The sequence below is a fragment of the Seriola dumerili genome, unplaced genomic scaffold (assembly GCF_002260705.1).
Source record: "Seriola dumerili isolate Sdu_G_001 unplaced genomic scaffold, Sdu_1.0 BDQW01000321.1, whole genome shotgun sequence".
In the NCBI taxonomy this organism is placed as follows: Eukaryota; Metazoa; Chordata; class Actinopteri; order Carangiformes; family Carangidae; genus Seriola; species Seriola dumerili.
The window spans coordinates 363,146-388,471 of record NW_019174576.1 but is presented as its reverse complement, the minus strand read 5'-3'; the positions used below and the strand labels follow the sequence as shown (position 1 = coordinate 388,471).

The 25,326-nt window shown below is 40.6% G+C and overlaps 2 protein-coding genes across 4 annotated transcripts in view; both read left to right on the top strand.

Annotated features, from left to right (window-relative positions):
- Nucleotides 1-4,626, top strand: part of ryk (receptor-like tyrosine kinase) — a 41,279-nt gene extending 36,653 nt beyond the window's left edge. For all 3 annotated transcript variants that reach the window (XM_022759275.1, XM_022759276.1, XM_022759274.1), the window contains 3 exons: nucleotides 126-285; nucleotides 1,602-1,738; nucleotides 3,988-4,626. In XM_022759275.1, the coding sequence (XP_022614996.1) occupies nucleotides 126-285; nucleotides 1,602-1,738; nucleotides 3,988-4,099 (409 nt within the window). In that variant the 3' untranslated portion in view covers nucleotides 4,100-4,626. The remainder of the gene's footprint in view (nucleotides 1-125; nucleotides 286-1,601; nucleotides 1,739-3,987) is intronic.
- A 3,914-nt stretch (nucleotides 4,627-8,540) lies between these two features.
- Nucleotides 8,541-24,487, top strand: slco2a1 (solute carrier organic anion transporter family member 2A1). Its single transcript, XM_022759246.1, has 14 exons — nucleotides 8,541-8,633; nucleotides 13,774-13,911; nucleotides 14,853-15,015; nucleotides 15,613-15,825; nucleotides 16,774-16,872; nucleotides 16,952-17,091; nucleotides 17,875-17,953; nucleotides 18,127-18,291; nucleotides 18,792-18,996; nucleotides 19,787-19,934; nucleotides 21,737-21,900; nucleotides 22,656-22,720; nucleotides 23,390-23,510; nucleotides 23,625-24,487. The coding sequence occupies exons 1-14, from the start codon at nucleotides 8,574-8,576 to the stop codon at nucleotides 23,743-23,745; spliced, it is 1,881 nt and encodes a 626-aa protein (XP_022614967.1). The 5' UTR covers nucleotides 8,541-8,573; the 3' UTR covers nucleotides 23,746-24,487.
- Nucleotides 24,488-25,326: the final 839 nt, after the last annotated feature.

Genomic DNA, 25,326 nt, shown 5'->3' with positions numbered 1-25,326 from the left:
GCTGTCGTCATTTATCCTCAGATCTTCCCTGCAGCGTTTAAGGTGATTTGGTTTGGAATTTAATTACTAAATAAAAAAAAGTACCATTATCTCCTGTCCCCTCTCTCTCCCCCCACCTCTGACAGCATTGACGACAACATGCAGGTGAAGATTACAGACAATGCCCTCGCTCGAGACCTATTTCCCATGGATTACCACTGTCTAGGGGACAATGAGAACCGGCCTGTTCGCTGGATGGCTCTGGAAAGCTTGCTCAACAACGACTTCTCCAGTGCGAGCGACGTGGTAAGTTAATGCAGAAGCTGATGTACAGTTCACTTCTTGCAGCTCAAAGATGCAACCCTACACAGCGTAACACTCCCTGTCTCTCAAGGGTTTTTTTTAAGTGATAAAACATATTCATAAAGCAGGAAACGGCACCGGTTGTTTTCAAGCCATTCTTGACAGTGGTTCAAGGTATCAGTGTTAAGGGAGTAGCTGTGTTGAGCTCCATGTGTCTCTGGCTCTTCCCTCTTTCCCGTCTCAGGATAGCTGAGCGGGTGCGGCGATAGCAGACGGGAAGCCTCACAGATCCTCAGAGACACCACTCAGACACCAGCCAGACATGCCACCGCCCCTCTGCATTCCTCATATAGCCATGCCGGGTCGTGGCAAACACCCCCTCCCCCCCTCCCTCCCTCCCTGGCACTTACAGTAAACGGAAGCCTTGCATTAATTGAAAAAACTGACGCTTACCAGGAGCCGGACAGCGTCATCAGCGCATCACACGTCACACAGATACTCCGTACCCTTGTGTCAGTGGTTACGCACATTAGAGACCACCCGGGGAAGGATGAGAAAGTGACTGTCGGCATGTTTAGGCCTTGTTGGGAATGTTGGCAGTGGCCCAGTTTGGGAACGGGGTAGATGACTTGTACAATGTGTTTTTCCTCTGAGAAAACCCTCCCATCCCCGTGCCCTCTTTCCTCAGTCACTCCCTTCACTTCCTCTTTAGAAGTCCTTTGTCACCCCAATAAAGGTTAGGACACACTAACAGAACCCGGCTCTATACATCATTTTGTTGTATTGTTTTTATAAATCAATGTCAGGATAAGAATAAGCATGACTCCCAAAATTCCACACAACAAGTGTAATGTCAGTACCTACTGTAAGTGACCGATGATGTGGGTTACTAGTGAAATAACACTTGTGAACACGAACAGGGGGGGAAATCCTTGTTCCGTTGGTGAGGTCAGAGTGAAGGGTCAGGACAAAACATGCAGGGCGGGCCCTCGCTGACATGGGAGCTCGATCTCCCACAGCCTCCTTAAACACAGCTGCCACTCTCCTGTTTACTTTTCTTTACAAAAACTTGCGGCAATGAGTTATATTCCGCATAAATTTTTCAACATAATTTCCTCGCATTGTTCCCGTGGAACATTTTGTATTTGAATGCTAGTGGGCAGCACAGGCTTTCTGCGCCGCAGCTATGTTTATCCTGTTTGATTTTTAAGACAAGCGCTCGTGTTGATTATATTTAGGAAATGTTGTTAAAAAAAAAAAAAAAAAAAGAATGTGCGGCCCTGGTCTCGGCGGTAATCACGTGTTGTGTGTTTTCACAGTGGGCCTTCGGAGTGACCCTGTGGGAACTGATGACCCTGGGTCAGACCCCCTACGTCGACATTGACCCTTTCGAGATGTCGGCCTACCTGAAGGATGGGTACAGAATAGCACAACCCATCAACTGTCCAGATGAACTGTACGTTGGTTCACAGAGCACACACACACACACACACACACACACAGTCACAGACACACTAATACAAACACGACGTTTTCTGATTCTAATTAATTGATTTCCGAGAAAATAAAGATTTTAAGTCGTTACCAGCTGTTAGTATAAGATCAGTCAGTCAGTTCCAGCCGGAAAAACATTTAAGATGATACTTAATCATTCAAGTTTAAGCCGTTGATGGTTGTCCTGCAGTAAATCCTCCTTCACCAAGGTTATAATGTTCAGATTGAGATGAAGCTGTGTTGAAGAGTCACTGATTCAACTTTATGATCATTTTTGAGGCTGTAGTTTGTGGTGCTGTTGATCCGTATTAAATATATTTATACAAAATAATGGGAACACCTGTGAACAAAACACAATACACGTTAATGGCACCACAAACTACAGCCTCCAGAGTTTACTGCTGCTACTACTGCTATTACACTGTTAGTTTGAGTTAGGTGTCCCTAATAAACTGACAGCTGAGTGTATATTAAAACAAAAAGCCAGATGTTCTCTGGCTCCTCAGATTTAAGAATTTTCGGCTTTTCCTCGTCTTACATTGTTTTAAATCCAATGTGACAAAATGACAAAACATGAAGATGTTACCGTGTCTGCTGAGACATTTTATTATTTATATATAAAAAAAGAGAAATCATCAGATTAATCAAGAGTACAAACTGATAATAAGTTACACTTGTAATCACTATATTTTTTTTGCCATTCCAGCCGAAACCTGGATAAAGTATAATATCAAACAGACGATCAGAGGATCAGCAACACACATGTGATGATAAGGATTATTTAACATTCAGAAATAACAGCAGCCAATAAAGAGTTAGGAGCAATATGGAGTCAAATACACAATAAATATGTTTTAATTCTCAAGGAATAACAAGGAACCTCCTGTTCATGGAGATGTTTTTATTGATTATTATATTAAATGTACTAATAAGTAGTCAGTCCTCACTGCAGCCTGTCATGAGTTACCATTGTACCACACGTTCTTGTGCCTGACAGTTCAGGTAATTGACAGAGCTGGTCGTTGGCCTTCACACCTGCAGACAGCGGCACACCTGCAGCGATGCAAACACCTATATGTTTAGCCGCCACCTATCTTATTATTTTTGAGCTTTCACCAAATGTAGCGTGGTGTTAGTGACACGTTGTTTATGTAGTAGGAGAGCTGAATCAAACCGAAATATTCATCCACTACCAGCACTGATTAATGTGAAGCTTATCAACATCCTGCAGCTGTCAAGAAACGGAGCAGCCTGTGCCCACAGGCATCATTTTCCCTCCACGGCATTATTATTTATTTAGTACTTCCTCAATATCAAGTTGAATGAGGCTGTCACCCTCTCGCTGCTGGATAATAACAGGGTGTTTCCTGGCTCAGATTAGGGCTGCAGTGGTGGACCACCCAGGTGGATTGAACTATGATGCATGATTGACTGAAATCAGTGAGAGTTTGAGCTTTTGGTGACGGTTGTGCACGAGTCTGACACTGACGGCCTTAACTTCATAAAGAAGTTATTCATTATTTTTAAATTATCAATCATTTCTGTCAGTATTTATTTACAAATTAAAGCAGAACTCAGAAGCACAGGGTTGAAAATGAAGTTATAATTTCTAATTATTTCATAGCCATAGCATTCTGTTGCACCTTTATGTCGACGATACACAGCTATATATCACAATGTCTTCAATTAAACTCCCATTAAATCTGTATTTTTTTTGTCACTGGGCCCAACAGAACACTTTATTGTTTTGACATCTCAAAAAAAAACAAAAAAAAACACTTATGCTGGAAAAAGCCTGAACGAGTGATTACCTGAAATCTGTCAAATATCTGAACATGGTTTCCTTCTAAATACAATAGGTGACGACTTTCCTTCCCAAAATATTCAAGGCTGCAAAGTAGAACATTTAAGGGCATGCATTGATTAAGAAATGATTACATCTCGCTCACGTACATCAGTGCTGCACAGGCGACGGCTCCTGGTTCAGGACAATGCAACATGTACTGTAGGTGTAAGTGTAACACATTTAAGAGAGCGTACCATAAAATCACAACGCCCTGAGTTTGATGCCAGCTCCAGATTTTTGTCTCATGACATTCCTCTTCTCTTCACCAGTGCACCCTGTTCCACACGAACCTAACAACATCCGGTTTTATCCTTCAGCTGCTCGTTGAATTGACCCATGCCCCCCCCCCCTCTTGTGTGTGGCAGGTTTGCAGTGATGGCCTGTTGCTGGGCCCTGGACCCCGAGGAGAGGCCCAAGTTTCAGCAGCTCGTCCAGTGTCTCACAGAGTTCCACGCAGCGTTGGGCGCTTACGTGTGAAAGAGAGCTTCTTTTTGTTTTGTTTTTGTTTTTGTTTTTTCCTTCGAGAAGAGCGACATTAAAAGGCCGGTGGACACTATTCGCAAGGAATACACGTAGGAAATTGTGCCTTATCAGATGAACGAGCAGACCTGCGCCCAATGATTTTATTCTGTACAGTCTTTTGGAGTTTTTATATAGATAATTTACCTTTTTACAGCATAGCAAAGTGAAAAGGATTCTTTGTTGAATATTGTTGCGTATGCTTTGAAAGCCTCTAGAAAAATGGCAATCAACGGTGTTCCACCTTTGCCCCCGAGGACCCCGAACTGTGGAAAGTTGTCCTCATCTACACACAACATCAACGCATTTTTGTGCCATTTTTTTTTTTAATTCAGAAGATTCAGCCGACCTGGTTTTAAAGACAGTATTTTCTACAGCTTTGTTACTTAGTGAAACAGTGTAAATTGTAGATGTGATGTGGATGAGAGTTAACTCTACAGCAGAAGGATTTAGGTACCAAAGTAGACTTTTAAAAAACAAAAAAAAAAAAAAAGGCTTCATTTGTGTATGTAACCATATTGTCAAGCATGCTGCTTCACTCGAGCTTGGTACGAGAGGCTTCCCGGAAACCGGAGCTGCGTTTTTATTGAGGTCGCTTTCCGAGACCTCTTCAAAAAAAAAAAAAAAAAAAAAAAAAAAAAAAGGTACACTGTTTTTCTCTGGACGACCCCGGTAGCTGTGCCACAGATGGGTTTTCCTGTCTCCTGACTGAGGTGCCAGCACACAGTGGAGATGACTCTCTGCAGCGTAGAACAGACGTGAGGACGCCACAGCTCCTGCAGTATCAGCGCCACAAAGCTACATATATAAACCTGATTTTTTTTTTTTTTTTTTTTTTTCTTTTTTTAAAGAACAACATCCGGAGTGAATTTTTGGACACTATTATTATTTGACTGCCACAATATTCTTCCTCTTTTGTACATTTTCTTTCCACTATCACACCCGCCAAACAAAAAAAAAACTATCCTAATGTTTCTATTTTATAAGCTTGATTGTTCTGCGTCAGAACACAGCCCTTCACAGGACTTATGACTGATTTTTTTTTTTTTTTTTGTGAGTAACTAGAACACTAATAATCACTGTGAACACACAAAACTGCCTACCGCCTTGGTTTAATCTTATTCTCCCACCTTTAACATCTTTGTGACGTGTCTTTATGGTCACTGCATGTTGAGTTAAGGTTGTAAACTGCTTCCCGAGATCGTATCCACAAATTAAATGGGATTTTTAAATATAGTTTGCCTGCTTCGTGTTTTTATGGTCCGGTGCTACGTCCCCGAATGTCCGTGACTGACTGACTGAGTGAGTGAACGAGTTACACCGTTGGCCGGCCGAGTTTCTGTTACATCACCACTTCTGTGTTGGGTGATGTCGTCGGACGGATGTCGTGGTTGTAAAATCGGGATTTTAGCAGCAGCTTGTAAATGTAGATTCAGATTCAGATTCACGTTTTTTGGCGGTTTCTGTTTCTACCGGCGCAAGTGTCCTAACGCTGTTTGGATAACGTCAGTGCCGAGAAGTCACGCCGAGATGTTTCCACACAAGTAACGGCATCGTTTGAAGATGACATCCTGTCAAAAGGATCAGTCATCAGCACATTTCACTTCACCACGGTCTGGAGAGCCTGTGTCAGTTGTGCACAGTTGTTCTACAGTTTCCTCACCGCCATCAGTCATAATAGACCATAATGCAATGAAGCCGCAAGACATGTTGAGTAAGTGGACATTCTCATTACCAGACTGTTGTGTCACAATACTGTAGGGTTTACTCAGTTATCTGGACGGGTTTGCAAAGTAAAAACCAGAATGTCACTGTGTGTTTGAGGTTACATGGTGTTTCTGGGTTATACCGATGTAGCACTGGAAAGAGTAAACACAAAAACAGACATACAATATACACACACAAACATAAAGACGTACATTATGTGCAAACAAGATTAAAATAAAAAAAAAAAAAAAAAAAGGAAACAATTAAAAAGCTATTGAATAAAAATGGGTTTTGAGATGGATCTTAAAAGCTTTTCCAGAGCTGAGGAGCCACTACAGAAGAAGCAATGTTCCTGGCCTTGTATTTTTATACACATCACACATATTCCTTCCAAATAACTCTATGAACCCGCTCCTTGGAAGAGCCCCCGTTCCTTCTTGTAGTCACCTATAAAAGTCGGTTTATTTTTATTTTTGATTCAGCTTCTTATGACTCACCTTTGTTAGAGCTTAGTCACATTATCACCTGTTGCTGCTGCTGTTGTTGTTGTTTCCATTTTCTTTTTAGTTTACTCACATATTTCAGAGTGATTCGACTCTGCTGAATCATAATGCCATTGCGCAATAGCTGAACACACACTTTTGAGAATATAAAGATCGAAACCAATATCTGTGTTGCTAGGTAACCACTTTATTTGACCAAAGGTTATTAGTTCATGGGAAATGCTTGCTCTGAAACCCATATCAACATAATCTCATAATGCATCATTACAGAGGCACGATAAGAGGCGGTATAATCTATAATAGATAATTAAGATGCACCGTGAGTGTCGCATTAGCTTCAACTTTTCACTTGATCCATTGTGTGTTCAGGTGTTTTTTTTTTTTTTTTTTCTGTGACTGCAGAGTGTGGAAAAGTTTGGTTTTGCCTTACAACACCTTCATGACAGTTGAGCGTCTGCGTCCGGATGGATATTGTACAGACGTGCAAACGGCCTCAGACGGAGGCCACTGTCCAAACCTGTCAAGACAATGTCCCACAGTGAGAGTGGAAACAGAGGCAGGGCCTTGCTGAGAGGGAATACTGGCTCAACCAGGTCTAACAACATCTGATCACGTCATCTATGACATCAGAAAAGAAGGGGAAGCGTGAAAGCTTGTGAATTATGTATTTCTTCATCTTGACAGGATTCATTCTCTCCATTTGATGTCATACGTGTGTGGGGTTTTTTTTTTTTTGTTTTGCTTTGTTTTTAACTCCATTGTGCAACCTCAGACTATCAATACATCCAACTTTATCTGAGGCAGACAATAAACTGCCATGTACACCACTCTTCATCCATGACAGGAAGCCTGCTGGACTTGTGATTCTTCACCTTACAGAGTGTTATTATATCATTCTTGCTGTCAGGCCCGAAGCTACCAGCATGGACACTGAGATCATCAGCTTTTTGGGGGAATTTGGCAGGTTAATTCATGTATATTTTGGGTGTTAAATTGGATAATTGCAATAGTTAATATCCGTAGGCTACATACATCTTACGTCTCTATATGGAAAGCTGTTTCAGCAACAACTTAAACTGGGGGGGGGGGCAGCGGCAAATAAATATTCATAGCAGATAATTCATTTCAATTCAGTTCAATAAACTTTATTAATCCCCCAAAAAAGGCACATAGAGTAGACATTAAATAAACAGAGAAGTTCACTACTAGTACACATTAAGAAAAACTATCACTATAATGAGAAGGACAGTAAGAAAACAACACAGGAAAATACCATCACAAGTGCAAATAAATAACTGTACAAATAAATAACTAAAAGAAATGGTTCTATGACGGATAGTCTTAGTGGAATAAAAATATCTATCTATCTAGCCTGTGTCTATAAATAAATAAAGGTCATTCTTCCTTCACACTGAAGTGATTAAAACAAACAAACCCACAGGACTCACCTGGAGAAACTTAACACATAGTTAAACTTTGAATTGTTTACTACTAATAATAATAAATAGCAGGCCCCCTCCTCAGCTCCGCAGTCCCACCGGGGTACATTCATCAGTGGGCCGTCTGCTCATTAGCTCCGGGCGGAAACAGCTCAGGAAAGCCGCATTCCGCAATTAATGAAGCATTAAGCTTGTTTGAGCTGCTGGAGAACAAAGCGGCGGCTTCACTGGAAGGATGACAACGATTAACATGTAAGAGGCACACAGATGAATCCCGCCGTTTGTCCCGTGTGTGTGTGTGTGTGTGTGTGTGTGTGTGTGTGTGTGTGTGTGTGTGTGTGTGTGTGTGTGTGTGTGTGTGTTTTGTAATATCACGCTGAGCGCGTTCGGTCTCGCGCCCAGCTGACAGGTGAACTTGTTGCACGCGCGCGCGCATGACTCAGCCAATCAGCGGCGGGGACTGTCTGTTCCCAATTCACAGCTAAAAAATAAAAAAAAATAAAAAACACCAAAACAAAACAAAACAAACAAAAAAAAAAAAACATTTACGCGTGGAGCCGCGGGGGCCGAGAGTCCCGGTTACATCACCGACGGTCATAAAGCAGCACCGCAAACTCACCGGGAGGGGGGAGGAGGGGTGAGGAGGAGGAGGAGGAGGAGGGGGAGGAGGGAGGGGGAGGGGGGAGAGAGAAACAAGTTCCATCAACCCTCTGACACAAACCTCGAGAGGCTGCTCTCTACTCCCCGAGCTGAGAGGAGCGAGTGAGGACACGAGCCGAGCTAATGGACATAGATTCATCCAAGAACATGAAGAAACCCGGGACTCTGCGCTGCAGCATTAAGGTTGGCATCAGCACCACACTATACTATACTATTATACTCTGACACTGGTCCTCTCATTGTTTATGTAACCGGTATGAACTAGATTTATTTTTGAGTGGATTACATAACTTTGCACAAATAATAACACAAAAGTTATTTCATTGTCTGTTTGTTGTTTGTTGTTTTTTCTTCTTCCTGAGGACAGAGTCTCTCTCTCTCTCTCTCTCTCTCTCTCTCTCTCTCTCTCTCTGTGTGTGTGTGTGTGTAGTGTTGGCCAAGAGTAAACAGAGCTTCACCTTAGACAAACAAGTCCTGATGACTTAAAGTTCAAGTGTGGTGCCTCATAACTTTTAATTTAAATTTAAAGTCAGGTTTAATTACAGTTTTTAGTCTGCATGAATGCACATGAAAGGATTAGCCTCAGCATAATTTGACATCAGAAGAAGAAAGGAAAGAAAGTTTTCCACCACCGTTGTGTTTGAGAGGAATTTTATTATCAGCATTATTGACCTAAATTAATGTTTTTTTTTTTTATCTTTGCTCTCTGATTGAAGGAATTGTGCTGTTGTGCCTTTACTACTCTAAAGATTCAAGGTGTTTCACTCTTCACTGCTTAACTGCCAATGTAAATGTATGAAAAATGAAATAACATTTCCAGGGAAACTAATTATTGTTGTCATTATTAAGAATCTGTTGCATGTTGTTATGATTTTGGTCTGTGAAACATCAGGAATCGATGTAAAGCCCAAGGTGAAATGATGTTTTGTCAAAGCAACAGTTTAAAAACTCCAGAATATTCAATGAACAGTAATGTAAGATAGTGATAAAAAAAAAAAAAGAGCAGCAAAATGAAATGAAAAGTGATTTTATTTATTATCTGAATAGATTAATTTTCTCTCAGTCTGCTTGAGACGGATTTGTAAAGAAGAAGATGATTGTTTTTCTTACAATTAAATACTTGATTCAGTCAGTGTTGACATAAGCTCTTATGTGTTTTGGTAGCTGTGTCCAGTTTGATTATAATTTTTCTTTTTTTGCGATATTTTCTTCACTTCTGGCTCTCACAGTATAAAGCCTGGCTGTGCAGAGGGAGTAGTGTAACCGCGCTGTGTGCCAACAGGAGCAGTTGTACTTCACTGTATGGCAATAGTGGGAGAGAAACAGTTTGTTCCAGTGCTGTGAGTAATAATGAGGCAAAACTCCACGCTGCACTTTGGTGGTTGCTTTCAAAACTCGGTGAGAAATGACTTGCCTTCTCTTCCGTCTATGTGTGAACGGAGCTTGACTAATACACCTACAGTATATTCTGTAAGTGACAACTTGAAGCAACTTCTAAATTTTCCAGATGGTGAAGGTTTATTTTGAAGAAAAAAAAAAAAATCTTTAGGGTGTTTACCTTCAGCGTTCTCACCCAGACTGTGGTGGGTCCGGCTCCTGCAAATCGTCCGCTGTTTATTGTTTTTAAATCTTCACTTTAAAGCCCCCCCCCTTCCCTGTGTTCAAACCGACATGTACAAATACAGATAGGGTGGAGGACAGTGAAACAGTATGGCTCATCCTTACAGGCGTGAATGCACCAAGTTCAAAGGTTTAAAATGTTAAATTTAGAGAAAGGGAGTAGTTCTGAATAAGCAGGTGATATTGAGAGAGGATCCCTCCTGCTGTGTTGAGGAGTGGAAAACAGAGGAGTATCTTTTAAATTATGTGAAAAGCCAAGCGCTCTTGATTACGCCTGCTCTCCTGTCCAGTAAATGCAACACGAGTTGAAAATTGGCTGAGTTGCTTTTCACATGAAATCAGATCACTTTGCACTCAGCGGAGCCAGCTGGTCAACAATAGTTTCACAGGGAGCAATCACATCCATCCATCTTTATTTTATTTCAGTCATTTTTTTCCCTGACATTAGCACATGCTGGATGGCGCTTTGCTCTCGTGTTTGCTCAGGTTCAACAGGACATTCTGGGGTTTTTTTTGTTTTGTTTTGTTTTGTTTTGTTTTCACGCAACTTGAAAACTCCACACCATCAAACTCTCTTTAAGGATTCCTCTGTAAAAAAAAAAACATCTGAGCCAAAGACACACGCCGTGCCGGTCTCTGCTCGGTCTAACGCGCTCACTTTTTGAATTCTTACAACTTAACACGTGCGAACCAAAACCTGAGGAAGTCGCTGCTGCTCCCTGACCTCCTGTAAACCTGCCACTGTTTGTTTTTTTTAAAACTTAGTGTCTTTATGGATTAAATTCACAATGATTTGATTTAATGTTTTGTGTGTTAGAGTTCTTTTGATGCTACCTTTGAACAGAGCCAGGCTAGCTGTTAGCCCCCTGTGCTAAACTAAGCTAACCTTGTAACCTCATCTTATCTTCTCATCTAATTCTCGGTCAGAAAGTGAACAATTTTCCCAAATATTGTAAATCTACAAAAACACTCCTTTGTTCATGACGCCCATTGTTCAGCAGAATTGTTTTATGTTTGTTTCACAATGAAGGGAGGTGATTCTGGGGCTTTCATGTCTTTCAAGTATCCTGGGAGACTTCATACACTTTTTCCTTTATTTCATTTTTTAACCAAGTGGGTCAGGCATTTTTTTTTTCTTTTTAAACAGAAGAAAAAAATGATTTCCTCATGGAAATCCATGGATATCCAGCATTATAGCTACAACACGTGTCCCTGAAATAAAAGCATTTGAAATTCTAGTGTGAACTTCCCTCAATTCTTCCCCTAACAGCAGGGTTGAAGGCTGGGACAATAACCTCCAGACAGACAGAGCTGAGAGCGTTCAAGAAGGATAAATATGTACATAATCCACGGAGGATCCAACTCCACACAACCACTTTCCTGCTTACGAACATCAAATAGGCTTAAATCACTTGTAATAGCAGCGTGGATAAATAATAAATCCTGTTCCTGAGTCGACGCGCTGCGGCGTTCAGCACCGGTCCTATTTCTGCTGCTTCTCTTTTCCACAGCTTGTAATAACGTATAAATATCTTATCAAGGTTTCAATATTTTTTAAACATTCCTCCATTGAGAGTCATTGAGTTGATTTATAATGATTGAGTGCAGGAAAACACACTTTAGGCCATTTCTCAAGATAAAGGTGAAATTTTGCGCCATAATGGATAATGATTTGTCAAAAACAACTTTCCAGTGTGAAAGCCAAATGATGTGAAAGCCAGAGAGCCGCCTCTGAAACACGGGCCTTATCAGCAATATAAACATTAATCCAACTTTGTTAAAGCCTGAAGTGGATTTTAAGTCGACCTGAAGCGTCGAGGAGCGCTAACGTTTTGTTTTAATCTAAATCACAAACAAAAGGAGCTTTTTGCCTGCCTGAGCAAATAGGTCCTGTCCAATCATTTAGATTATTGAACCCTATTTGATACAAAATGAGGATGAAATATTAACAACAGTATAAAAGCATCTATTGTGCGTGCTAACAAACCATAAAGCCAAGCTTTAATAGGAGCATTAACTGTTCTGAGTCGAACGCATAGTTTACTCTCCCTCAGCCGACCTGGCAGGCGGTAAACAAACTGAAAGCTTGGATTTATCACTGTTTTCATAGCAAATTCGCCCCTAATCTCAACGCATATCTCTAGCGTCACTGGTGCATTCATGGCCCCCGGGCGAATAAACCCATGTACAGTAGTGTCTATGAACGCCTCCTGACGCACAGACGGGCGAGTGGCTCTCCCAGATGACTGGGAGTCCGTCCAGCGGGCAACTGTGATCTCTGCACATCTCTGGGTGCGAAGAGAAAAGTCCATGAGACAAAATACAAACAGTCTGAGACGCACACAGTGTCGGCTGAAACGAAGCAACTGGCTGAGAATGAAACCGACACCTCATCACTGAATGGCACATTTGGTCGTTTCAGTGTTTAGCTTCATGGGAATCTTAACTTGTTTTACCATGAGACGCCTCTGTGTCGAATTACTACAACAGCTCCTGAGACCAGAGGTGGTGACAAAGTCCATTTACTCAAGTACTCAACTTAAACACAGTACTTAAGTACTTGTACCTTACTTCTACTCCACTTGAGTCTTGATGACTTTACACCATCGATAAACAAACCAAAATAAAAACCTTTAACCTTTAACCTTTAATTTTGGGAAATGTATTTTCCTGATGATTGACGCCACTCTTATCTCAGTCGGCCAAACAAACATGGCCGGTTAGCCTAGCTTAGCACAAAGACAGGAAGAAGAAGGGGAAACAGCTCGCTAGGCTAGAAACCAAAATGTGCTAATACATCACCAATACTGATTATCTATATAATAATATGGGCCATTCTGCTTAATTAGTCCCTCTGCTTTTGGTCCCTAAGTATATTTTTGTTTATATTTTTATGTCTTTAAAACTGTATGACTTGCAGGAGCTTTTGTTTTACTGCTATTCTTTAATCCTTGGAAAGACGATGTTTCCGCACTAGGCTTCTTCACTGACCGCTGGGAATCCCGGTTGTTCCCAACACGGGGTCACGTCACATGAATCAAGGTGTCAATTGGCGTGAAGTCACTTGGGGAAGGGATGTGAGAAAGTCTGTGGCGACTGTAAAGAGCCCTGTCTGTATAGTTATGTAGAAAACTCATTGCGATGACTCATGTCCTTTTTTAAGTAGATGAGTTGTACAGACTTGTACTTGCGGCTGAGTCGTTTCCTGTTGCGTTCGGTTGCTTTTATTTTGTGTAGCCGCTTGGTTTCTCAGCTTTTACGGATCTCCTACTACTACACAGACAATGATGCCTCTCCGATCTTTCCCGCCTCCACCGGGTGAACCAAATGTCATGTGACTGCAAGCCAAGGGGTTGAAAAACACCAGAGCAGCCACACATGGGACGATGGTGTGGTTCCTTGAAAACAATTTAAACCTCTCAGGAGGAAAACGTTTCATGGCTCTGAGTCTGTTCTGCCTCCGTGTGCGTCCAGACAAATGTGTCTTGCAGATGATTGCTCAAAACATACAGTTGACATTTATGACTATAACCTATTGTGAGCTCTGGTTCCTCCCACTTTGTACTTTGTTTTGTGCATAGGGGACATTTGTATTAAGCATCTTTCTGCTCAGATTTACGCTTCTTCTCTGTCTGTCTATTCTTATCTTTTTACATGCCAGTATTTCTGTTCTCACGCCTCCTGCGCTGTGTATCTGCCCTAGCTGTTCGTCCTGTGCCACGGCCTCCTGCAGTTCTCTCAGCTGCTGTACAGCGCCTACTTCAAGAGCACCATCACCACCATTGAGAGACGCTACGGCCTCAGCAGCTACTCCTCGGGAACCATTTCCTCTCTCAACGAGGTGGGAGCCAACAACAACATACCCTCACACAGTTTGAGATCATGATAGCTTTATTTCAAGGATACCGATGACAAAGGAGGAATTGGAGAACAGGCAACACATCGAAAATCACACTTCCTAACAATTCAAGCAGGACTCAAGTATTTTGGAACAGCTTTATTACAGATACAGGGCCCGGGGGTAATGACGGAAAGTTCTCTACATGCTCGTCCTGGAAGGTGCTGGGGTTTTTCTTTTTCTTTTTTTTTTTAATGCTCAAGCATAAAGCGATTTAAATTCATCCCATAGATAAAAGCTTTCCAGTTTTTTTCACTAATTAAATCACTATGTTGACATTTAGCCATTTTGAGCTGTTTTGCAGCTCAGGACCTGTCAGGATTTGGCTGCACTCGGAAGTCCCAGTGCCATTCATCAGAATCTGATTTGATTGAATGATATTTTTTCATCAGAACACAGATCAAACCAGGACTTTTCACTTTGGTTTTGCATCTTCTCCTAATGTGGTTATTTAAAAGCTGCTATGTGCAATATTTTTTATCTTAATTGATTAAAAAAAAAGGAAGCAGAGAGTAATTATCACCTGAGTTCCTCTTAGCATTTTTTCTTTAGCATCTTGTAGCTCATTGTTTTGGTTTTGATCATCATCATCATCAGAAACAGAGAAAGTCAGCAGCTACCTTGTGAACATAGTGAAGATATTTATAAGTATTTAGTTGGTGGAGAACAAAACAGAGTAAACAGAAGAGTGAACACATGACTCCATCATCATCATCAGGTGGTCAGAAATACATTTTACACTGCCCCCAAGCGTCCAAACGATCTGTTAATGCAGCTTTTTCTATTCATTTTATTACATTTCTTGAACATAAATTCTGAATTGTTTAAATTATAGAGCTGTTTCTGTAACGGAGCCTTGTTTGAAACCTGTGTCCGTCTCTCAGATCAGTAACAGCGTGCTGATCGTGTTCGTGAGCTACTTTGGAAATCGGGTTCACCGTCCTCGCGTCATCGGAATTGGTGGATTGCTGATGGCTATCAGTGCCATGATCCTGACCTTGCCCCACTTCCTGTCCCAGCCCTACGAGTTCGACTCTGTTTTACACAGTAAGACGCAGCACAGAACACAAAGCACACTACTGCTTCTCTGCCTCCACTGACAGCTAATGTGACTCAGTCCAGAGCAGGGGGCTCATGATTGTACAAATATGTCAGGGCAATTTATGAGACTCTACTTTGTGTAAAAGCTGCAGCGCATTCTGAGCAAAGGCTCCACAGCAGTCAAACAAGTATCTGATGTTTGGCTCGCTGGTGTATTTAGAAAACCTGCTGCTGCTCTCCAGCTGAACTTTTGCATAAAACTCAAGGAAATTCCTAATCGCTGTGCACTCGCTGAAAGCTAAGGAGATTAGAATTGCCCCCAGGGCATTTTCATTTGTAATAACAATCTCCCTCTTCCTTTTTATTCATTTTGCCCCCAGACAAAGTAACTTGGCGTCGTACAGCGTGTCAGTGAAGAGTCAGAGAAACTTCAGGAAATTAAAGTAGTTGGACATCTGCATCCACTGGCTTGTCACTAACTATCACTGTGTGTGTGTGTGTGTGTGTGTGTGTGTGTGTGTGTGTGTGTGTGTGTGTGTGTGTGTCCCCTCTCTCTCTCTCTCTCTCTCTCTGTCCGTGCGTGAACACCTGCTGTGAATCCAGATCGCCACGACATTTGCAACCTGCATCAGAACTCGAGCGACTCCGAGTCTTGTGGCCGCGACGAGTCCAGGCGTCTGACCGACACCAACAACGTGTGGCTGCTGATGGCCAGCGCGCAGCTGCTCTTCGGTGTGGGCTCGGTGCCGATCCAGCCCTTTGGGATTTCCTACATAGATGATTTTGCAGGACCTGCCAACTCCCCTCTTTACATAGGTGAATGGCCTGTAGTTCAGAGATAGATTGATTCGGTTAGATAACACAATCTGAGGGCCGCGGTGTTACACCGGGTGACTCTATCTGCAATATCAGTGTTTTCATATATTGAGGCTCAAAGAGCAAAACTGATGCACATTAAAGTTCTTTTTTATTGGTCAAAATACTCTAAATATATAATATCCCAATCCGATTACACTTCTGAGTAGTTCAACTCTGAGAACTAATGTTTTGTTCTTTCTGTTGAAAAAAAAAGAGGCCTCGCTTTGTTTTAATACACACAATCAATACGTTAACTTGTGAAGGGAGTTACAATAAGATATGTGGCCTCGGAGACAGACATGAAAACATTTTCTCATTTCAAAGATCTCCGCTTTTAATGCCGATACAAACACAGTTAAAAACTTCCAATTAGCGTCTGACTCTGCAAGCGTCAGTGTCAGTGTCTGAGCTTTAAATGGAGTCATCACTGCGTCTCCTGCAGTGCACGAGGCAGAGACACAAAACAGCAGCATGATAAGAGTTAGCAGATTCCTACATATATATATATATATATATATATATATATATAAAGCCTTAATTGCCTCCATTGTTGTCTTCCTGGCACAGTGGCTGATTTTCACCAAGTTCAAACAACAGGCAACGACAAGATGACTCCTAAATTAGCTGGCATTTATATCGGTGTCCTTCACAATGTTTTCGAGTGAAATCACTAATTTGAAAGAGGCTGAACCTGATTGGTCTTCCTGTGCACATTTTCAGCGCTGATTAGTGCTTAGTGCAAGTCAGGGGAAGAGAAAACTTTTCCTTCTTCAAAATTTGAGGGCCGTTGATGCGTAAACGCCAAAGTACTCCGACACAAAATGCTAATCACTTCTCACAGAATATTCCCAGCTTTCAGCGGATAGACACACCGCCTCACGGGCCTTCTTATCTTATCATCCGCAGCCATCCTGTTTGCAGTGTCTGTGTTTGGGCCCGTCATCGGCTACCTGCTGGGCTCCGTCATGCTGCGCATCTACGTGGACGTGGACAGACTCGGTTTAGGTAACGATCCCGCTATTTTCCACAGACGGAGTCAAAGCGGCTTTAAGACGCTTCACTGACTCACAACTGTTTCCTGCAGGAGCCGATCTAGAGCTGAGACACAGCGATCCCCGCTGGGTCGGGGCCTGGTGGATGGGCCTGCTCATCACCACTGGCTGCCTGGTTCTCACCTCCATCCCTTACTTCTTCTTCCCTCGTAGCATGCCGTCAGAAGACAGTGTAAGTCATACTCTCTCTCTCTCTCTCGCTCTCTCTCTCTCAGAGGTGCAGTACAGTCACGTTTTAGGTCTTAACAGTAATTGAATTTATCTTTTTGTATCATCTAAAGCTGTTATCCTTTTCTGCTTTTCTTCTACTGTAAAATGTAAAATTGGAAGACTTCTCCTTATCTACTGTATGTCCCTCATGTTGTACTGACACCTACTGGCCATACACAAGTATAGCAAGTTCTCTTTTCCTCCTTTGCCCCCCCCCCTTGCATTACGGGTTTAGCCGTGTGTGGCGGATTTCAAGAGCCAGTTCACACAGCACATTCTATGATATTTATAAAACTGGCATATCATGTCACTGAACACATTCTTGTCTTATGTATATTTTTATTTTATATTATTATTAATTTTATTGGATTTGTGAATCTTTTGAACAATCTGCAGAATATTTTAGTTGCAGAAAAAGAGATTTCCTCCTTATGTTTTGTTAAACCACATTCAGGCTCATCTGGCTTTGTCCAGAACTTGACCTGGTAAAAAGAAAAATACAAATGATAAGGATTTTAGTTTAATCCGTTTTATACCAATTTGATACAAATGTCAGTAGAAAGCTACCATTTCCATAATAAAAGATATCTTTCAGCAGCCTCAGGGTTTTTCATTTAATCTCATATAATTAAGTGCAGTGGTAATTGTAATAAAATTATTGTAATTTTTGCTTATATTCATCATTATTATGTTATTTTAGCATAATGGATGCTGTAATTATGCGTGCACACATGTCATTTTCCAGGTGATTGGAAGTGAAAGTGAAAGTGACATGAACGACGACTTCAAGAAGCCAGATATCTCTTTACTTGATTTCCTGAAAAGTAAGTGTGTTATATTCAGCCTGCGAAGGTTCCACCTGTTAGATTCATATAAAAACTTAACGTAGTTTTTATTTTGTTAACATGTTCTGTAACAGATAAATAGGTGGAGATACTTTTTTTTGCTGATTTCCAGTACCAATCAAGGGTGTCTGTGTGTGATTGTGTGTAATCAGTGTTTCCCAGGATGTTTATCCACCTCCTGTTGAGCCCTCTCTTCCTGATGCTGGTGCTGGCCCAGTGCTGCTTCTCCTCGGTGATTGCGGGTCTCTCTACGTTCCTGAACAAGTTTCTGGAGCGGCAGTACAGCACTTCGGCCGCCTACAGCAGCCTGCTAATAGGTAGGTCCTGTAAGAGTGCAAATATGAAGACGGAGCTTCGGGAGATCCTGCGATAGATCACAGTTGACCTTGGCGTCAGTGTCAGCTGGCTGTTAAATAATTCAAGAAATAATGTAAAGCATGATATATATATATATATATATATATATATGAAACCATTTTATGACCTCTCTGGAGGTGAAATAAAACAGTCTGTTAAAATCATTTAATGGACGCTCTGGAGTGTCTCAGCCCACTTGCACTTTGGCCACTTTCCAAACCGTGAATTAAGTTTTCGCTGCCATCTTTTCTCACATGAAAATTTTATTTGGGGTTTGTCCGTACTTTTAACTTTGCCCTTTTGCAACAATCAATTTATTTTCAGGCGCCACATCTCATTTGTGTCAGCTTACGATTAAAGTGAATGAGTGCATGATGTTTAATAAACCCCTTCGGACATCTTTAGTAGACAATAAACGCCATCTTTACTTGGAGATAACTAAAGTGTTTATGGTTCCCAGGTGCTGTGACTCTGCCATCAGTGGCAGTGGGGATGCTGGTCGGGGGGGTCATCATGAAGAGGACAGGTCTGTCTCTGAAGACCATCCCGCGTTTCTCTACGGTCATGCTGACCATTTCCACCCTCCTCTGTGTCCCTCTGTTCTTCATGGGCTGTCCCACCCAGAAAGTCTCAGAGGTCAATCATTATCAAGTCCGACAGCACGGGTGAGTGTGAGGTTTGGTAACATGTAGAGTCACATAAAGCCGGCCTAACTTACTGTGTATGACTCAAACGCAGTGAAATTATTCTATTACTGAGGAGCCAAACTTTTGATTTGATTTTTGTTATAGCACCCAACAGCAACTCGCCAAGTCCTAAACTTTCATCTCACCTCACTACTGATCTTTGGAAAGTCAATGCAATTAACAGACGGGAGTATTTTGTTTTATTTGGATGCACCGGTGGGATAATGAACAAAACCAGGGAGTGATGGATTGTTCCTAAAAGCCAATTCGGTACACGGCACACACGATACAGTATAATCTCATTCCTTAGCGACTGAATCAGTATGTAAAATGCTGGTTGTACAAGCCAAGAATCAGGCTGCACTGAGCCAAACTCCTATACCTTTCAGAACTACTTCAAACTTGCTTGGGGTATATAGAAAAAAAAACAAAACAAGTAAAATTCATCTTTCCTTGTGAACAAAGAAATGTATCCCTGAGGCCTCACAAACCTGTTGAGTAAACTTGGCAACTGTTGTCACTAAAATGTTGGAGCTCCACTATAAAATGAATAAAAAAACGCTCAGTTTGCTTCATAACTCAAAATGTATGTGTTCATGAGTTGAATTACATTTGAAATTATTATCTTAACATGTCAGACAAAAGGCTTGTGTTTGACTCTGCAGGCGAACACAAAGCTCAGACATCAGCTGTGAACTTCAGTCCCAATCACTTGTCTCTGTTTGACTCCCTCTCTCTCTCTCTCTCTCTCTCTCTGTGCCCGCCACAGGTCACCATACAAGTGTTACTCCGACTGCTCCTGTCCCGACAGCGCCTTCAACCCCGTGTGTGGGTCCGACGGTATCGAGTACATTTCTCCTTGTCATGCGGGCTGCACCAACTTCACCAAAGACCCCAACAACACGCACAGGGTTCAGGTCAGTGGTTTCCTCCTACAGTACAAAAAAAAACACCTGCAGGTTAGGCTGTTGTATACTGATATACTGTATGTAACATTAGCAAACAATGATATAATGGTATTAGGACATGCAGTATTTGTGATAGGGGGCTGAATCCGGGGTAAATGTGGAGAATAAGATCATACAACTAAATCCTCAGTGAAACGACCTGATGCAGAGAAATAATCTAAGATAGGAATGGCAGATACGTTTAGTCAAAAGAAAAAAAATGAAGAGAATTTGTCTTTACATCAGGATATTCATATAATATATATATATATATATACATATATTTTCTTCTTTAATAATTTTCTCAGTGTGGGATGAAGGGATAGGCATTTGGTTCCTGTCCTAGCACAGGATCTGTAAATTAGCCTGTAAGGTTGTAATTAACCTTTAACTGTGTACTCAGTGGCAGAGACAGCACTGCCGCTGAGTACATACTGCAGATAAAATGCCATTAAGATGCATTGAGTCTGTGTTGAAATATGCTCCGCAGGGAACAGACTTCTCTCTTGAACCTTTCTTCTTCTATTTTTTTCAAGTAGACGCTTGGAACAGGAAGTGACTTTGGCCTCTTTAGATTTGAGACAGCATTACATATCTGCCATATGGTCCTTGAATTGATCAGAGATTTTATGCAGGAGCAGTGAGATGAAGTCCGAGAGCATAATTTGTCTCTTCAGCCACTAGCTTCTGCTCCTAACAGGACACAAGTGCCCCACAATCAATGTTTATTAGTCACAGGGCATATGGGCGGTGTTTGAGAAGGACAAAACGTCAGTATTTTAACGTCACAGCTTGTGAATAATCTTCCAGTGGGTGGATTGTTTGACTGCTAATAGAGCATTAGTCAGTTTGAGTGAGCATGTAAGCCCACTGTGTAATGCTGAATCACAAACACAGAGAGCGATGGCCACCACTAGCTTAATGGATTAATCCCAAGAACATCACTGAATAATTATTTTCCCTTTCTTGCGGACTCACATGTTCACAAGTGAGCAGCTGAAAGTGGCATTCAATTAGATACCAGTAGAAAGGTCTGGAAATATTTTTTCATAAGCTACGTCTGTATTTTGTATAAATTAACATAAAGGTAAATGGTATTTGTCACTCCCTCCAGGAAATAGACGACAACACTATTTGTTCTTCCTGATGGATTCTTCTTCAAACGGCGCCGTCATCAACACCGCCACCGTCCAACTAATTAGACACATGATATTGTACAAAATAAACACACACACACACACACACACACATAAACAAGCACGACGACACATAGAGAAGTAAATAAAGATACTTCGCTGGCTGCACATGACTTAGTTCCTACATCCTGCATAGAGCCATTACAAACAAAAGAAAATATATCATATAATCATAAAATAAATCACATAAATAATAAGTGCAAACAAAACGAATCAAATGACAACATAAATATATTTTTATGGCAGGTTAAGTATTCTTTGAGGGTAGAAAATCAAACCTTAATAAATAATAATAATATCATTAATTCAAATACATTATTGTTTCAAACTTTGTACAGTCACCTCTTTTTTCTTAATCCTGTGAATACACGTGTTAAACCTGCTAATTGTTATCACCCATTAATATTATGGACTAGCTGTTTCAAGTAAGGTTAGTTTGAGTTTACACTTTCCCCCCTTTAAGTGTTTTAGGTTGAGCAGATGCACTTTGTTAAACCCTAGTGGCAAAAAATGAGTATTACAGCGGCTGGTAGTACAACATAAAGTAAAAAGTTGTCTTTCATTTTCTTTTTGCAGCTATACACCAACTGCAGGTGTATATCTGGGAGCCAGAGTAACGCCCGCCCAGCTCCGTGTCCAAACAGCTGCCCTCACTTACTTCTCCCCGTCATACTCGTCATCTCTCTGGCATCGCTGATCGCCTGCCTCACGCACAACCCCATGTACATGATGGTGCTCAGGTGAGAAAGGATGGCAATATATGATGTATATTTGATTAGTAATGATTAATATTATATATTTTAATATGTTCAAAATAAGTTCAAAATGATCAGCGTTGATCTGATGGATGGTGTGATGCAATCTGTTTGCCCTTCTGTTCAGATATTTACTAGTGATTTTATGAACTTCATATTTCAATCTAATTGCCTACAAGTACTCTATCAGGCAACATTGACTCAATATAATTTTTATTATCTTTTCTGTGAAACATATCCAACTCTGATCCCACCGCTCTCTCGCCCAGCCTGTGTGGACCTCTGTTGTGTTTTACACTCAGGCTTTTATGACCGTTTCCCTCCCACTAACTGCTGCAGTCGAACACTGAGCTGTTCTTGTTTTATACTGACTCTGCCAGGCACTTCTTGAAGTCAACAAAAAGTCAAATACAAAGGTTAATAAATGAATGCATTTGGCGCTCAATATAGGAGAGCCAAGAGTGAATGGAAAATAAATAGACTGCGACAGAAGTTTGATGAGAAATGAGTTTCACAAAGGTTTATAAAGATGCTCAAACAGATTTATTGAGTGATTTTTGAACAAATTAAGTATAATAGCTGCGTGTTTTTAATACAAACAAGACTGTTTTTGAAATACGAAAACAAATGTGCCAATTCATCACTGCAATAGTTGTCCAGAATTGTATTGAATGACACAGCACACGATTAGGAAATGAGGTATTGACCTTTTTCATTTTTTTCCCCCCTGTTCTTTTCAGATCTGTTCCTTCTGAGGAAAAGTCATTTGCTATAGGAATCCAGTTTTTACTCATGAGAGTGTTGGGTAAGTCAGGACACAAATATTCTGTTTGGTATTCAAATGAGAAATTAATACTTGTATTAATACAAAACTGATACACTTCCTCACGTTAAAGTGCTCAGTGCTTCCTCCAAATTGACAAATCCTAGTTGACTGTCATTGTATGGGGCCCCAAAGTGTCCAATATGAAATAAAAAAAGAACATTATGAAATAAATAATCACATGAATAAATTGCATAAACAACTAATTTCTATTATAATTTGATTTTAATAATTTATTAAACTTCAACTCATGTCATTATTCTTTTGTCTTTTTATTTGTTTGTTAGGGTTTTATGTCCATCTATAAATTGTTTATATGTAATAATAATAATAGATGATATTATCAAAAGTAACATGAAATAAAATAAAGGTGTCATTAGGGAAAATTACATATTTCAAAAAGGGCATTTAGAAATACAAATATGTATAATGATAACAAATTTAATCAATTAGTTTAAATAACATTTGGTAACTTTACTAGGTCACTGGGATGTGTAGCGGTTATTAGGTACTACAGCAAATTTAATTGTAATTAAATATAACTTTGAATTGCATTCATCAATACAATGACATTCAAATATACATTTTACATACGTGTTAGATTGTCCTCCGGTATGGAGATAAATGTGTTTCTCTCTTCCTCCCTCTCAGCCTGGCTACCTGCCCCTGCGCTCTACGGGATGGCCATTGATTCGTCATGTATCTCGTGGAAGCGTGTGTGCGGAAAGAAGTCTAGCTGTGGTTACTATGACAACAACAGCTTGAGGAACCGGTCAGAAAACTCATCACTTATCATAATTGTCACTCACATATCACATACTTATACGCAGTAGAGCAACTTCACTTCCGACGCTCATTTATCTCTATATTTGTTTGACCACTGCAGATACCTGGGCTTACAGGTGGGTTATAAGGTCGCGGGCATCGTTCTGCTGATGATGCTGGGCTGGAAGGTGCATCGGACCCAGGAGTACAGTCTGGAGAAGAGGCCCGAAGGACTGCTGTGACCCTGCTGATGGAGGCCTCTCTGTTTCTTAAAGCTTTGCTGTGGTGTTAAACGTTTGGAAGAACAGTTTGCTGAGAAAAGCTGTGAGTGGCAGAAAGCCACAAGCCAAGACAGGCCTACGCTGACCTCAGTTTCAAAGCACCACTTCCCTACGTGGTGCTTCACTGGTTGGAGTTAAAATATATATTTTCCAAACAGGAAGATTTGTGACGTTTTTGGATGCTTTAAGGCTTATGATTGGAATCACTCTGCCAATATGACCCACTCATTACAAGCGAAGAGAGGGCAGCTAAAACTCCTCTCTTGTGTGGTACCTCACAACATTTTATATGGATCTGAGACTGGGACGAGAGTCTGACCAATGATAAAAACAACAGATAATTATCTTTGTATATTACTTGTTCCTATGAGGTAGGACCCTATTCAGGTTTCTATTTGCAATGGAAACATACTGTGTAACTAATTAACTGTATAGCTTAATATTTAAGTTTATTTTTTATAGATGTTTGTCTCATACAAAGAGACATCTTTGATAACTGCAATACTCATTTCATATAACATCACATATAACACTTGATTTAAATGCATTTCTATTGTGATTTCAGATATCCAGTACATAAACTGTTACAGTATTAACTCTACGCATTATGCTATCTACTGGTGTGGTTATATGGATGTTATAACAGTGGAGTGCATTAGATGTACTGAGCATTACTGGCTAATAAAAAAAATATACAATTACATACAAGTAATCAAGTTAGTGTGATGTATTTTATTCATGTCTTTATTTATGTCTCAAAGGCTTGATAACCAACCTTGCAAAATGAGCAAACTTAAATGTCCCAGGTGGACTACATGTCATTTGGGTTTGGTATTTTAATTCACTTCAAATTTGTTGTTATTTTCCACTATATTCTTACATTATTGATTAGATATTTAATCAAAAAATAATCTACAGATTAATTGAAGATGAAAGAGACCGTTACCTGAAGCCCTATGTTTAACAGGATCTTGGGCATCTACAGGTTAATCTCCCCCTTAATGGAAAACCTTTCTCACGGGCATGGAATGTGTTTCATAATACACAAAACAGCCAACAAGATGGATCATGCATGGTTGTGCAAGACTAGTTTGTGTATAGTTTTATGTCTAGGTGCTTTGTTGGAGTTGTATAGATGAGTATTGAGAATAACTATACAGTGAATCTGTATATAAACACAGGTATGTAATATACCAGGTAGGTAAAGTCTAACAAGTAACTATATCAAGTTGCATTTTGGGAAATGTAGGAGCTAGTGGTTTTAGAGCTTAATCCAGACTAAAAATCTGGATATCTTCTCTTCTGCAGTGCTCCCTTAAATGTCATATAAAATATTACATTTATTTATTTATTTATTTTTTTACCACAAACATCTGCATGTCTGATAGTTAACAATTTGTGCCAATTTATTTGTATAATTTGTGTTGAACAATGAGAAGAAGTTCACGAAACTGGGGCCCAGCAGCACATTTTTACATGTCTGCCGCCCCCTCCCTGTCTCCTCCAACACACATGACGTCATTTTATATCACGGCTGTCAGT

Coding starts and splice junctions, on each gene's coding strand:
- slco2a1 (XM_022759246.1), top strand. CDS start 8,574: ATGGACATAGATTCATCCAAGAACATGAAGAAACCCGGGACTCTGCGC. Junction 8,634..13,773: donor CTCTGCGCTGCAGCATTAAG/GTTGGCATCAGC, acceptor TATCTGCCCTAG/CTGTTCGTCCTGTGCCACGG. Junction 18,292..18,791: donor CTACAGCAGCCTGCTAATAG/GTAGGTCCTGTA, acceptor TATGGTTCCCAG/GTGCTGTGACTCTGCCATCA.